General features: G+C 52.6%; 1 protein-coding gene across 2 annotated transcripts in view; it reads right to left on the bottom strand.

Annotated features, from left to right (window-relative positions):
* The window catches only part of LOC105477733 (cullin associated and neddylation dissociated 2 (putative)), a 38,859-nt gene that overhangs the window by 18,685 nt on the left and 5,933 nt on the right, over nucleotides 1-14,241 (bottom strand). For both annotated transcript variants that reach the window (XM_011734414.2, XM_011734415.3), the window contains exons 2-9: nucleotides 13,166-13,309; nucleotides 8,846-9,000; nucleotides 7,985-8,108; nucleotides 6,000-6,265; nucleotides 3,058-3,163; nucleotides 2,764-2,906; nucleotides 724-1,016; nucleotides 152-293 (exon numbers count right to left, since the gene is read on the bottom strand). In XM_011734414.2, coding sequence (XP_011732716.2) covers nucleotides 152-293; nucleotides 724-1,016; nucleotides 2,764-2,906; nucleotides 3,058-3,163; nucleotides 6,000-6,265; nucleotides 7,985-8,108; nucleotides 8,846-9,000; nucleotides 13,166-13,309 — 1,373 coding nt within the window. The remainder of the gene's footprint in view (nucleotides 1-151; nucleotides 294-723; nucleotides 1,017-2,763; nucleotides 2,907-3,057; nucleotides 3,164-5,999; nucleotides 6,266-7,984; nucleotides 8,109-8,845; nucleotides 9,001-13,165; nucleotides 13,310-14,241) is intronic.

The following is a 14,241-nucleotide window of genomic DNA, read 5'->3' as shown; positions in this document are numbered from 1 at the left end:
ATTCTCACTGCTGGTAGTGGGAGGCCACTGGAGACTCTTGACCAGGGACTGAGCCTGGGATTGGGTCCCAGACTCTCTCAGAAATTGGAGGTGGGGTCTGGGTTCTGGAAGTGGCCCAGAACAGCAGATACCTGGTTGCACTCCAGCCTACCTGATACCAGCACAGGCATGTGCTCAGCCAGGCTGCCGGGGAGGACGCCTGCCAGCTCGGTGAGGAGGCTGAAGCATCCCTGGCGTGCTCTGATGCTCCGATCTTTAAGCTGCCGCTGCAGGGCCTTGACCACAAGGGGCACCTGTGGACAGGAGGGGGAAGTCAAGGTCAGGGACCACCAAAGAAACCTCCCAGGCTGCCCACTACCAGGAGGCTTTGCCAGACACATCCCCAGGGAGGATGTCGGCATCAAGGTATCTCCCAAGCGCTCATCCCTCACTCTGTGCCAGGCTTTTGGTGACTGCACACAGACCCTTGGAGGGTAGGCAAATTTCCCGCATCCATTTTACAGGTACAGAGAGACCAAGCAACTTGCTCAAGGTCACCCAGGCAGGTTGGCTGTCACTACCACACTCCAGAAGCCTGGCTGGCTCCCGCCCCCCACCCCAGGGACCCCTTCCCTTCCACAGCTGGATGTTCTCCCCAGGTGAGTTTCCAAGTCCAGGGACACTAACAGTGAGTGGCTGGGTGGGCAAATTGGGGGTAAGGGGTGGAGGTGAAGGCACGCCCACCTGTCCACGTAGCATGTGGAGGTTGCTGCCGGTCTGGGTGGGTTCCTCCATGGCCTCCAGCCATCCCTTTGGGGGCCGCGTTTGCCGCAGCAGCACGATGTAAGCGGTGAAGACATCAGCCTTGACATTCTCCTCGCGTTCTTTGAAGCGGCGGATGAGCACAGGTGCCAGGGTGCGGTGGAAATCAGGCAGCAGGTCAGGCCGCGAGCTGATCAAGGCTGCGATGCACTTGGCAGCTGCCCGGCGCACCTTCCAGCTCATGTCATCATCATCGCTGTACTCATCCTCACTCTCTGGGGCAGGAACAAGACACACGGGGAACCCTCGTCTCCCAGGACAGGTCTGCGGCTCGGGGGAGAAGGGATGGGGAGGAGAGGGAGCCGGGCACTGTGCTTCACCTTTTGCTGATCAGCTTTTATAGATACCCTATGGGGAACGTTCCCTACCTTTTAACGGGTATCTACCGTGTGCTACAGATAGGGCTAAGCGTGTCAAACCCATAATCTTATTTTAGCTTCATGATGACCTTTTGAGACAGGGATTATTTCCCCAGTATAGAGGTGAGCAAATTGGGGTTTAGAGAGAGGAAGTGGATTGCTCCAAGTTAAGGAAACACTTGGAGTTAAACTAGAGTCCTCCCTGCCTGCAGACCCTTAATTGTCTGGACTGTACCAGGGAAAAAACAGACTTCCAAGTCGTCATGTAGACTTGGAGAATCAATTTGGGGCACAAAACTCATCTTTTGGCATCAGGTTTCGCTATGTGATGTTTTGTTTACTGGGACTCCAGAAGGGAGAAGGGACAAAGCCTCCCTTTGGCCTCTTCTCTTGCCTGATCTCTGCCTCTCAAGGGTCCCGATTCCAAAGGCTTTCAGGCAGGACTAATAAAGAGGAAATGCTGGGTTTGTGTGGCTTTCTACCCCACAATCTCCCTGAAAGTCAAGGGCGCATGCAGTCTTTACCATCACCTCAGAAGTGAAGGTACTGCCGAGCCCCATTTTACAGATGACAAGACTAAGGCTCAGAGGGGGTGAGACTCTCAGGGCACAAAGCGAGGAACAGCAGAGCTGAGATTCAGGCCCACGAGGCCCAGCCCTATCACCTGCGGAGGCACTCAGGAGGCTCAGAGGAGGACAGTCTTGCCTGGGAGTGCCCCGAGGCAAAGGCTCGGAGTCAGCATGGCCTTGCTCATACCACTCTGTGGACCACTTGGACCCACAGGGTGGTGTCTGGGCAGCCACGGTGGGCCATGGCCACCGGGTAGCTCAGCAGCCATCCCCTCTGATGGACCACTGTCACCCCCACAGCCGGCCACCCATGAACACACATCTTTAGCTCCCTATTACTGACAAGTGTCCCACCTCCCTGGCTTGGCATTCAAGGCCCCCACATGCCTGTCCAATCTCATTTACCATCCCATCTTGTTCCAAGTACCCCATCAGGCTCTAAATCCATCGTCTCCATCTATGCCCTGCCTTCAGGCCTAGCAGCATCTCTGCCCTGGAAATCTGTCTGAATGACAGACAGGACCACAGGCATAGGAGGGAAGAAGCTATCAAGTCCACCCCCATTGAGACACCTCACTCCCCTGCCAGTGCCTGCCATTCCACCATCAGGGCTTTCCTCTGCTGGGTTAAAGACATTATCTCCCGAAAGCCATTCATAAAAGGGTACACAGTGGCAGTGCAGAGGTGGGGGAGTCTGACAAACCTGGCTCCAAGGCCCAGCTATGCCAACTCCTAGTTGTGTTATCTCAGGCCACTCTCTTCTCAGTATGTGTCCTTGTCTGCAACACGGGGTAATAATATCTGTTTTTCTGGGGTTTTTGTGAGGAACACAACCAGCAAATGCTCAATAAATGACAGCAATGACTACTATCATTACTGTGCTCTATGCAGTCACAGCAGGTGGGACTGGAGCTTGAGGAAGAGCTGGCATCAGGACAGGGGCACCAAATGTGACCACTGTCTTTGGCTGGGGGATCCCAAGAAGGCTGTGCTCACCTCCACCCTCCAACCCCAATGACGGGCTGTCCACCAACCTTGCTCACTGAATTCACTATCCTCTGTCTCCATCTGCTCCTCATCCTCATCACTGTCGTAGTTGTAGTTGGGGTCATGTTTTATGTACTGGAGGCAGAGGCTGGTCACGTTGGGCATGTGAGGGCCCATTTCCTTGGGGCACCTGTGGGGTAGGATGAGGAATGCTTTGCTGAATCCAGTCAGGATGGGAGTAGGGGGTAGGGCCCAACGGGAGTCCTGAAATTTTACTGCTTTGAGGCCAGCATCCCCACTAACTTCCCAAAGGAGTCCCCAGGCAATCCCACCATACATACTTCCTCAAGAAGGCCTCAAAAGCCTGGAGGCAGGACTCCCGGAGCTCATCATCATCCAGGTTGCAGAAATCCTCCACCAGGGGCACCAGGCGGTCCAGGTGAGCCCCTGCAGGGCCGGGTGGGTCACTGAACCCAAGCCAGACACTCTCATGGAGTTCCCCCAGCCCGCAGCACTCAGCCTGTCCCCGCACCTACAGCGCTGACCACTGCAGATTCAACTCAGAGGTTTCATAGTCAAGCAGATGTGGGTTCTAGCCCTGACTCTGCCACCCAACTGCTATGGGACTTTGGGCAGGTCACAACATTTCTTTGACCTTAGCTGATTTTCACAACAAGGATAACAATGTCTCCCGGGCAGAGATTTTGTGAAGATAAATTATATAAAGATAAATAGCTGGCTGGGCGCCGTGAGTCACGCCTGTAATCCCAGCACTTTGGGAGGCCAGGGCGGTCGGATCACAAGGTCTGGAGACTGAGACCACGGTGAAACCCCGTCTCTACTAAAAATACAAAAAATTAGCCAGGCGCGGTGGCGGGTGCCTGTAGTCCCAGCTACTCAGGAGGCTGAGGCAGGAGAATGGCGTGAACCCGGGAGGCAGAGCTTGCAGTGAGCCAAGATTGCACCACTGCACTCCAGCCTGGGCGACAGAGCGAGACTCAGTCTCAAAAAAAAAAAAAAAAAAAAAGATAAATAGCTTAGGCCAGGCGCGGTGGCTCATGCCTGTAATCCCAGCATTTTGGGAGTCCAAGGCAGGTGGATTACAAGGTCAGGAGATCTAGACCATCCTGGCTAACACGGTGAAACCCTGTCTCTACTAAAAATACAAAAAATTAGCTGGGTGTGGTGGCACACACCTGTAGTCCCAGCTACTCAGGAGGCTGAGGCAGGAGGATTGCTTGAACCTGGGAGGTGGAGGTTGCAGTGAGACAAGATAGCGTCATTGTACTCCAGCCTGGGGGACACAGCGAGACTCTACCTCAAGAAAAAAAAAAAAAAAAAAAAAAAAAAAAGATAAATAGCTTACGCTGGGCGCGTGGCTCACACCTGTAACCCCAGCACTTTGGGAGGCCGAGGCAGATGGATCATCTGAGGTCAGGAGTTCGAGACCAGCTTGGCCAACATGGTGAAACTCCATCTCTACTAAAAATTCAAAAATTAGCTGCGTGTGGCAGTGCGCCCCTATAATCCCAGCTACTTGGGAGACTGAGGCAGGAGAATCGCTTGAACCTGGGAGGTGGAGGTTACAGTGAGCAGAGATTGTGCCACGGCACTCCAGCCTGGGCAACAGAGCGAGACATGAGACTCAGTCTGAAAAAAAAAAAAAAAGTTAAGAAAAGCTTAGTCCAAGGCTGGGCGCAGTGGCTCACCCCTGTAATCCTAGCACTTTGAGAGGTCGAGGCGGGCAGATCACGGGATCATGAGGTCAGGAGTTCAAGACCAACCTGGCCAACCAACATAGTGAAACCCTGTCTCTACTAAAAATACAAAAACTAGCCAGGTATCGTAGCGTGCGCCTGTAGTCCTAGCTACTCCGGAGGCTGAGACAGGAGAATCGCTTGAATCTGGGAGGCGGAGGTTGCGGTGAGCCGAGATTGCACCACTGCACTCCAGCCTGGGCAACAGAGTGAGACGCTCTCTCAAAAAAATAAATAAATAAGTTTAGTCCAGGTTCTGCACAAGCAGGCACTCGATAAGTAGCTTCTGTTATCAAAACCATTACTCATGTCCTGGCCTAATTTCCTTCACTAGGTTGTAAGTCCCTGGATAGGAGAAACGGGAGGCAGGTACTGCCCTAATAGACCAGGCAAGAGGGGTTCCTGCCTGGTCTCTAGGCTTTAGAGCATCCCACTCATGCCCTTCTCCAGCCACATCCTTCCTCACAGTACAAGAAGAGACATGCTGACCTAGAGACCCCCCAGCACTCCTAGACTCCATTCTGTCTGGGTATCTGAGGACCCCAGAGTTTCCCGCCCAACGGATCCTGACCCCTTGTCCGAGCCTGCACAGGCCTCTTTCCCGGGTCCATGCAACCAAGGATGGCTGAGGGCTGGCTGCTGTTTGGGAGAAATGGGACAGGGTGTGGCCATGTCAGCTGGGATTGTCCCCATGTGTGCCTGCAAGGCCGCTTGCAGTGAGAGAGCCAGGAGTTAGGAGAGGCTGACCGTAGGCCAACTCTATCCAAACTGTCTTGGTATAGTCAGAATTCCAAGGTGTCTGAAGATACATTCAAACCTGATTGCAGCTTTCCATTTCTAAAAAACTAATCTATAGTGACAGAAAGCAGATCAGTGGCTGCCTGGACAAGGCAGAGAGAGCTGGACTGCACACGGACACAAGGAAGCTTTTGGGGGTGATGGAAATGTTTCACGGATATACACAAAGGTCAAAACACACTTAATTGTACACTTTAAATAGTGCGGTTTATTGTATGCACATTAAATTGTTTCTTAAAAATTCAAACTTGGCCCACGGGCTGTTACTAAGATATCTTTGTCAAAGTGGGAGAACAGAATATAGTCTAACAGTTTAGTGGCGTGACTTAAAATTGTAATTACCAGCCAGTCCCCAGGTCTCGGAAGTGGTTGATCCAACCCCCTTCTCTGAACCATCTGCACTAGGCAGGAGCTCAGGCCGGGTGGTTTGTCCAGCTCCGGCCCGCCCTGCACCTCTCAAGCCCCGCACCTCTCAAGCCGTGCCCGGCCCCAACCTCTGCGTTCCAAGGGCTTCAGGCACACCAACCAACCGAGGAAGCAGCCCGGCCCAGGCCCCACCCACCACGTCAGTCCAGGTCCCGCTCCATCCTCCCTACCAAGGGGGCTGTCCACCCTTACGCCCGGGCTGCACGGCGCCCCAAGCTCCACTCCCTTACCGAGTCATTGGCTCGCTCCTAAGCTCCACCCACCATGCCATCCCAGGCCCTGCCCCTTCCCCGCCCCCTTACCGAGGCGGTGGCCGGCCTGGCGGCCGACGCTGCCCAAACATTGGATCAGGGTGCGGATGGCAGCCGGGCTGGTGGGCGCCCGTGGGCCGGGAAGCCGGTCCAGTAGGTGGTCAGCGAGTTCGACGAAGAGGTCGGTGCTGCAGGCGGCCGCCAGGTGGCCAAGCGCTCCAACCGCCCGCTTGCGCACCGCCAGGCGCGGGCTGCTCAGCTGTGGCAGCAGACAGTGCAGGAGGCTAGCGTGGAAGGCGCCCAGCGGGGCACCCAGCCTGGGGAACACGAGGGGGCATCAGGCCGGTCGCACCCCGCGGGCAGCCTGGGCCACGCTCCGCCCCTCTCCCCATTCTCTCCCGGCCTCATTCCCAGGATTATGGCAACTCAATGGTCCTTGCAAAAGAGGTGCCCTGCAACTGTGAGGAGGAATTATTTTAATTATTTTGTTACATGAGAGAAAGCGGAGAGAGAAAGGTACTTCTTAGCAGTGCAAAGCCTGGCTCCCAGCCCAGGGAGAAGGACCTGATGGGGGAAGCATGGGAGATCGAGTAAGGCTGTCCCTACTTCTTGTAAGTCTAGGCCTTGCCTCAATACCATCCCCCTCTGTCCATCCTCCTCGCTGAGACCAGAGCAGTATAAAATCTACTTCTCACCTGGTCACTCCTCTGCTTAACTCCTTCCATGGCTCCTTAGTGCCTTTGGAGATGCTGAGCTCTGGGCTCAAGAGGCAACACCAGAGAATGGCTTCCACGCACACAGCACAGCCCCTGCCTGCCTCAGCAGCTTCTATCCACACCTTCAAACGAGGCCCGTGCATTTTCTGTCCCATAAACATCCTGAGACCTTTTCTCACTTTACACAAACACACTGACCTCACTCCCCCTTATTTCTATGTCCTACCCAACCCTCCTTCCTGGGTTTCATTTGTCTATTCACCTGCTAAGTGACAGGGACTGTGCTGGAAGCCAGGGTGAACAAGATAGACTGATCCTGGGACCTGCCCTCATGGAGTGTGTGGTTGAGTGGGTGCCTCCCAGGAACCTCAAGTTCAACATGCCCCAGCTTGAATCCATCACCTTCCTCCCCACACACCTGCTCCTGGCTTCCAGAGTGCACCCCATCACAGCACCTCTGTCTGCCCCCGCCAGTTACTAAAGGCAGAACCCTAGGGGTCAGCCTCCAGTCCCCGCCTCTCTTGCCCACTCCAAGTCCTGTGGAGTCTACCTCCTGAATACAACCCGAATTGCTTTCCCTATAGTAGCCTTTTAACCAGTCCCCAGCCTGTTCAATCCCCTCCCATCTACTCTCCACTGCAGAGAGAAAGATCAGAGTGGAACACACAAATACTCACCCCACCCCATGGCTCCTGGCCAGCCCTCCACCTCATCTCTCCATACCCACCTCTCCACATTACAGCCTGCCCCACGACCCCTGGCAGACTCTGGGACCCCAAGTCTTCCCCCATCTCTGCCTTCCGGACTGGGGGCAGTCTCCCCTCCAGCATCCTCCTTATACCTGCCCAAACTCAGCTAAGTCCTGCCCCTCCTCGAAGGCTCAACTCTAGCAGCACGCTCTTTTAGAAGGCTCCTCGTTCCCAGCTGGGCTGGGGGCTCCTCTGAGCTCCTGTCAGCCCTGTTCTTATCCTTAACTGTTGTGCTTACTCCATTCACAGTTTTATACATGTCTGTGAACTCCTCCCTAGGAACAACCAAGACTGATCTAACCCCATGTTCCGAACATTAGGCCAGCGCCTGACATTTTTCTGGTTAGAGCAGGTATTCAAGTCGTGGGAGGTTTTACTGACCATGTGACCACATCACCTCTCAGAGCCTGTAAACATGTGACAATTGAGTTCTCCTTTACGAGGCTGCTGGGATGATTAAGGAGCCCCGAGCACAGGGCTTGGTGTGCAGTAGGTGCTAGCTCTGTGATTTGAGTCCCTTCCTGTCCCCTTTTACCCATTCTTCCTCAATACCCAGGGTGGCCTCCCACACCTGCTCAGCATGTCAGAGAGGATGTCCAGGGCTTCCAGCTGCACAGCCACATCCTCCTGCTGGGCAATGGCACTGGTGAGCTGGCCCGTGATCTTCCGGCACACGTTGGTGGCCAGCCCGGAGCCTGCACAGGGCACAAGGTGGGCACAGTGAGGCCCTGGCCTGGGGGAAAGGCAGCCTTTACCACTGGTCTGCCTCTGCTCTGGCTGTGTTCCTGAGCCCACATCCCAGGGAATCTTGCCAGGGCTCCAGAGGTCCCAGGTTTGACCCAGAGTCTGGCCAAAGTAAAGGAGGCAGCTAGGGGAGCTGCAGAGCCAATGGCCGAGCTGCTGGGTGGCACTCACACACCCAAGCCCTTCTTCCTTTCCCCATTCCTCTAGGGAGGCAGGGAAAGTTAAACACTTCCTTTCCTGCCTCCCTTGCTGCTGGGAGTGGCTGGGTGATCCAGCTCTTGCCAGTGAGATATCAGTGGAAGTCGTATGGGGGCTTCTGGGAAAATGTGTGCTTTCCCTATAAAGGGAGGGGACATGGGGCAAGACCTGAACCCTGTCAATATTGAGCCACTAAATGAATTGCTACCGAAATGGAGTGGCTGATTCCTCCAGGATTGCCATGTGAGGAAAAACCACCCCTGATTTCTTTAAACTGTCGTTGGTTAGATTTCATCACTTGAGCTAAAAGCATTTCTAACTGACACAGAAGCATGAACTTAAACGGAGCTGGGCCTGAATTCTCTGCCCTGCTTACTAGCTGAGTGACCTCAGGTATGTCTTTTCAACTCTCTGTGCCTCAGTGTTTTTTTGTTTTTTACCATTAACTAGGACAAATACTAACAGTACCTAGTCCTGGGGACCTGGGTACCTGTGGCTGCAGGGGGGAGCTCCGAGAGGACGGTCTTGAGGCCAATGCCGGCGATGTCTCGCAGCTGCTCCTTGTCTGACCGCATGTTGGCGCACAGGGTGTCCACGATGGTCTCCACCTGGTACTCCTTCACTTTGCCCACCAGAGGACCCAGGCTGAGCAGGGAGTGGGAAGGTGAGTCCAAGGTCCCAAGGTTCAGCCTGAGTCAGGCTGCCCCTTTATGTCCCTTCATGCTCCTGGGACCACATGTGCTGAGGAAAAGGCCTCAGATCACCAGGGGAGCCCCTGTTTGGCCAGAAAGAGGTACTCTCTGGCTATGCCAAAATTGTTCCTGGCACATCCCAAACCTACGTTTCTTCTTGTTTTACGTCTCAGGAAATGGCCAAATAGTGCCCCAGAACAAGGGTGCTCAAACTTGAGCGTGCATCTGAATCCCCTGGAGGGCTTGTTAAAACAGATTGCTGGGCCCCACCCCCAGAGTTTCAGAGTCAGGAGGGCTATCTCGGTGGGGCCTAACAGCGTGCATTTCTAGCAAGCTCCCAGTTGAGGCTGATAGTGTAGGTGGTCCAGGGAGCACATTTGGAGAACCTCTACCTTAGAGGCTTGCTTCTCAAAGTTTGGTGGTGGGTTAGCATCGGCAACACCACTCGGAAGCTTGTTCAGGATGTGGAATCTCAGGCCCTACCCTACCCTAGATCTATTGAGCCAGGATCTGTAGCGCCACAAGGTCCCCAGGTGATTCTAATGCACAGGAAAGTGTAAAAACAGCTGCACTAGATGCCTGGGTTCTCAGCCTTAGTTGCCATCACCTGGGCCTCTGAAAAATGCCTACCTGGGCACTGCCCTCAGAGAGTCTGAGTTAATTGGTTTCACGTGTGACCTGGAGGCAGGAGGGCATTTAAAATTCCCCAGGTGATTCTAACATGCAGTCGAGGCTGACAACCTCTGCCCTACCTGAGTAGTTCTCAGACACTGGTTGCATCAGAATGCAGATTCCAGGGTGCTATGGTCTCATCCTCTGCCCCAGCTCCCTCCCTGCTCCATCCCCTGAATATGAATCCCTGGGCAGGGAATATAGAGTTTCAACAAGGGCTTCAGGTGACTGCAGTGGACAATGGTTTTCTTTTTTCTTGATTTTTTTTTTTTTTTTTGAGATGAGGTCTTGCTCTGTTGCCCAGGGTGGAATACAGTGGCATGATCATAGCCCATGGCAGCCTCGAACTCCTGGGCTCAAGCAATCCTCCTACATAGATGAGATTACATATTCAAGCCACCACGCTTGGCTAATTTCTTTTTTTAGTGTCTTGCTATGTTGCCCAGGCTGGTCTTGAACTGCTGGCCTCAAGTGATCCTCTTGCCTCAGCCTCCAGAATAGCTGGGACTACAGGCATGCGCACCATGGTTTTCAAACCTTGGCTCTCTCAGCTTCCTTCTCCACAGCTCCTCTATCTACATAATGATGAAATCCTCCATCCTACCTCCTATAGCACTGGTTCCCACTAGAAGTAATACCGCCTTGGCAATTTATGGGTGTCCTTGGTCATCATAACTATAGAGTTAGTACTTCTGGCCTTTAAGCGGGTGGGGAGCAGGAACCGCAGAAAGACAACAATGCAAAACAAAGCATTGTCCATGCCCCGCAAGAAATTCTAACATCCCAATGGGCATTTGTATAGGCAAAAGGCCTTTCTGTAATTATCTGAGTCTAACATTTCAGTTTATACAGAGACACAAAATATTTTTACATTGTTTTAATATACCGCATTCTAGATTTTCCAAGAATGCAATTTTCAGGTAAATAGAAGGAAAAGTGTACTTTGTTTTCTGGGTAACTTCATTGGGAGATGGTCACTCACTTTAGAAAATCCTGGCTGGGCGTGGTGGCTCATGCCTGTAATCCCAGCACTTTGGGAGGCCAAGGCAGGCAGATCACTTGAGGTCAGGAGTTCAAGACCAGCCTAGCCAACATGGCGAAACCCCGCATCTACTAAAAATACAAAAATTAGCCAGGCGTGGTAGTGTGTGCCTGTAATGCCAGCTACTCAGGAGGCTGAGACATGGGAATTGCTTGAACCTGGGAGGAGAAGGTCACAATGAGCTGAGATTGCACCACTGTACTCCAGCCTGAGTGACAAAGTGCGACTCTGTCTCAAAAAAAAAAAAAAAACAAAAAAGAAAATCTTGCCACTAAGAGCAATGCCTCCAATTCTGAAACCTGAGTCCCAACACCCCCTGTCTATATCTGGTATCTGTACTCATGATGAGTACTCATGATGAGTTTACATGCAGGTACAGGCTTCTCGTGACTTCATCACTTCTACCATCACAGTGCCCCAGCACGCATACACGGAAACACATACTACTTTACTATAAGCTACATTCCTTCTAGTTTGCCTTTATGGTTAAGGTTAGGGCATTATGTGTAGACGTAGGTTTTATAATGTACGAATTTTCATTTCCTAATAGGAAAACAGTATTACAAACGATTTGTTATAAAAAGGTATTGGGGCCAGGCGCGGTGGCTCAAGCCTGTAATCCCAGCACTTTGGGAGGCCGAGACGGGCGGATCACGAGGGCAGGAGATCGAGACCATCCTGGCTAACACGGTGAAACCCCGTCTCTACTAAAAAATACAAAAAACTAGCCAGGCCAGGTGGCGGGCACCTGTAGTCCCAGCTACTCGGGAGGCTGAGGCAGGAGAATGGCGTAAACCCGGGAGGCGGAGCTTGCAATGAGCTGAGATCCGGCCACTGCACTCCAGCCTGGGCGACAGCGAGACTCCGTCTCAAAAAAAAAAAAAAAAAAAAGGTATTGGTTCTGCTGGTGGGAAACCACACTCCATCCTAAGTCTACTCCATGACCAGAAAGACACTCCCAACTCATAAACTTGTCCATGTCACCTTCCTACAGAAAACCCTTTACCGAATTCCCTCTGCTCTTGGGATCATGTTGCAATTCTTTAACATCTTCTTCTGGGGAAACTCAAGACTAAGGTACCATTCAACAAGAGCTGCTCAGCAGGTCCCCTCTGTGAGGCTGTACCCCAAAGGGACAGGGGTCCCCAGAATGCTCCCACACCAGGTAGGGCCCCTGCTCCTGCTCCACCAGGGCAATTCTTTAACATGCCCCGAAAGAATGCCTGGACCCAGCTCCCAGACAGTGGTTTGAAAGACAGTGCCCAATTCTCTCACCCTGTTGATCCTTGATCCCTGGCATTCTATTTAAAATTACTCAGGTGATGCTAACCTGCAGTCAAGGTTGACAACCTCTGCCCTACACGAGTGGTTCTCAGGTGTGGGTGTGAGAATGACTCTACCACCCAAGCATCCCCACGTGCTCTGCACATACCCTTGTCTTGTTTTTTTCTACTCTGGAGATAACTTGCCAACGTCTCAGGATCACAGCCTCACAGTGATCTAAGGCTGGGGCTTTTAGGACCTCTCCCAATCCCATGTGCCCTAAGCCTTTTTTGTTTTTTATTTTTGAGATGGAGTTTTTGCTCTTGTTGCCCAGGCTGGAGTACAATGACACAATCTCGGCTCACTGCAATATCTGCCTCCTGAGTTCAAGCGATTCTCCTTACTCAGCCTCCCAAGTAGCTGGGATTACAGGCATGTGCCACCATGCCCAGCAAATTTTTTTAAAAATTATTATTTAGTAGAGACAGGGTTTCACCAGGTTGGTCAGGCTGGTCTCGAACTCCTGACCTCAGGTGATCCACCCACCTTGGCCTCTCAAAGTGCTGGGATTACAGGCATGAGCCACCGTGCCCAGCCTTTAAGCCTTTACCACCTTGATGTGTATCAGCTTGACCTTCCCAGCATTTACATCTGTCTGAGGGCTTTCTCTGGCTAAAGGTGGCAGAAAGTGGACAACCCTCTGTCCTACCCCAGAAGCAGCCCTTAACCAATGACTACCAGGGAGCTGGTGGACTAATACCCCAGCTCCCTCACCCTTTAAGTGGGAAAAGTCCAAGAGGCATGCCCTATACTGTGTCCCAGAGGTCCCCATGGGGTTAAGCTCATCGGGCCCACTGTGGTCACTTGCTTTGTACCGTACCCTTGATTGGTCCTCTTCCCTCTCCTGCCTCACTTCCCTACTCCTCCACCATGTTTCCTGGGATCACCTCCCAAATAAACTTAGATTTGAATCCTTGTCTCAGCATCTTCTTCTGGGGAAACTCAAGACTAAGGTACCATTCAACAAGAGCTGCTCAGCAGGTCCCCTCTGCAAGGTTGTACCCCAAAGGGACAGGGGTCCCCAGAATGCTCCCACACCAGGTAGGGCCCCTTCTCCTGCTCCACCAAGGCTGACACTCACCACTTAACAGCCAGGTTCTGCACCTCACCGTTCTTGTCCTCCAGGAGCCGGAGCAGCATCTTCACCACCTTGCGCTCGCTGTCCTCGTCCAGCTGAATGGAGTCCTTCTGCAACTCCGACATCAAGTCGCTGGTGGCCATGAACCTGTGCAGGGAGGGCAGAGGAGGATTGCTGAGCAGCTCCTGGGCCCTGGTGGATTTGGGCAGTACCTCAGGGTTCCCCTAGAAGTAGACCTTAATACAAAGATTCGAGGTCAAATGCACTCCTGTGTCACATGATGATGTTTTGGTAAATGAGAGGCAACATATACAATGGTTGTCCCGTAAGATTATAGTGAGGCTGCCCTATATAGGCATGCCATTTTCATCTTTTCTACCTTATTTTTACTGTACCTTTTCTATGTTTAGACACACAGATACCACTCTGTTACAGCTGCCTACAGTACTCAATACAGGTGCGTAGCCTGGGAGCAACAGGCCGCACCATATAGCCTGGGGGTGTAGTAGGTTCTACCATCTAGGCTGTGTAAGCATACTCTATGAGGTTCACACAAGGACAAAATTGCCTAATGATGCACTTCTCAGAATGTCTCCCTGTCGTTAAGTGCCACATGACAGTGGATTATTTGGGCAGTGGGTATGGTTGGGCTACAAGGAGACCCACATGTGTGACACCAACTGCCACATGGTGGCAGACTAGGAATGGCCCAGCATGCTGGCTAAATGCATAATGCTTCAGGGTCGGTGGCTCCCGACCATTTACGCAGTGTGAATTTGGGCAAGTCATTTCACCTCTCCAAGCCTTAGCTTACCTGTCTGAAAACGGGGATGAGACTAGTATCTGCCTCATGGGGTTTTAAGTGCACATGGTGAGCGCTCAGTAAATGGCACTGCCATTACTATAATGACATCATCCACATCCCACAACAGCTGACAAAGGGATGCCAGAAGGTTGTTTTGTTTTGCCTTTTTTTTTTTTTTTTTTTTTTTTTTTTTTTTGAGACGGAGTCTCGCTCTGTCGCCGGGGCTGGAGCGCAGTGGCCGGATCTCAGCTCACTGCAAGCTCCGCCTCCCGGG

The sequence above is a fragment of the Macaca nemestrina genome, chromosome 2 (genome assembly GCF_043159975.1).
Source record: "Macaca nemestrina isolate mMacNem1 chromosome 2, mMacNem.hap1, whole genome shotgun sequence".
In the NCBI taxonomy this organism is placed as follows: domain Eukaryota; kingdom Metazoa; phylum Chordata; class Mammalia; order Primates; family Cercopithecidae; genus Macaca; species Macaca nemestrina.
Note: the sequence above shows the minus strand (reverse complement) of the source record. Positions and strands in the feature narration are given on the sequence as shown.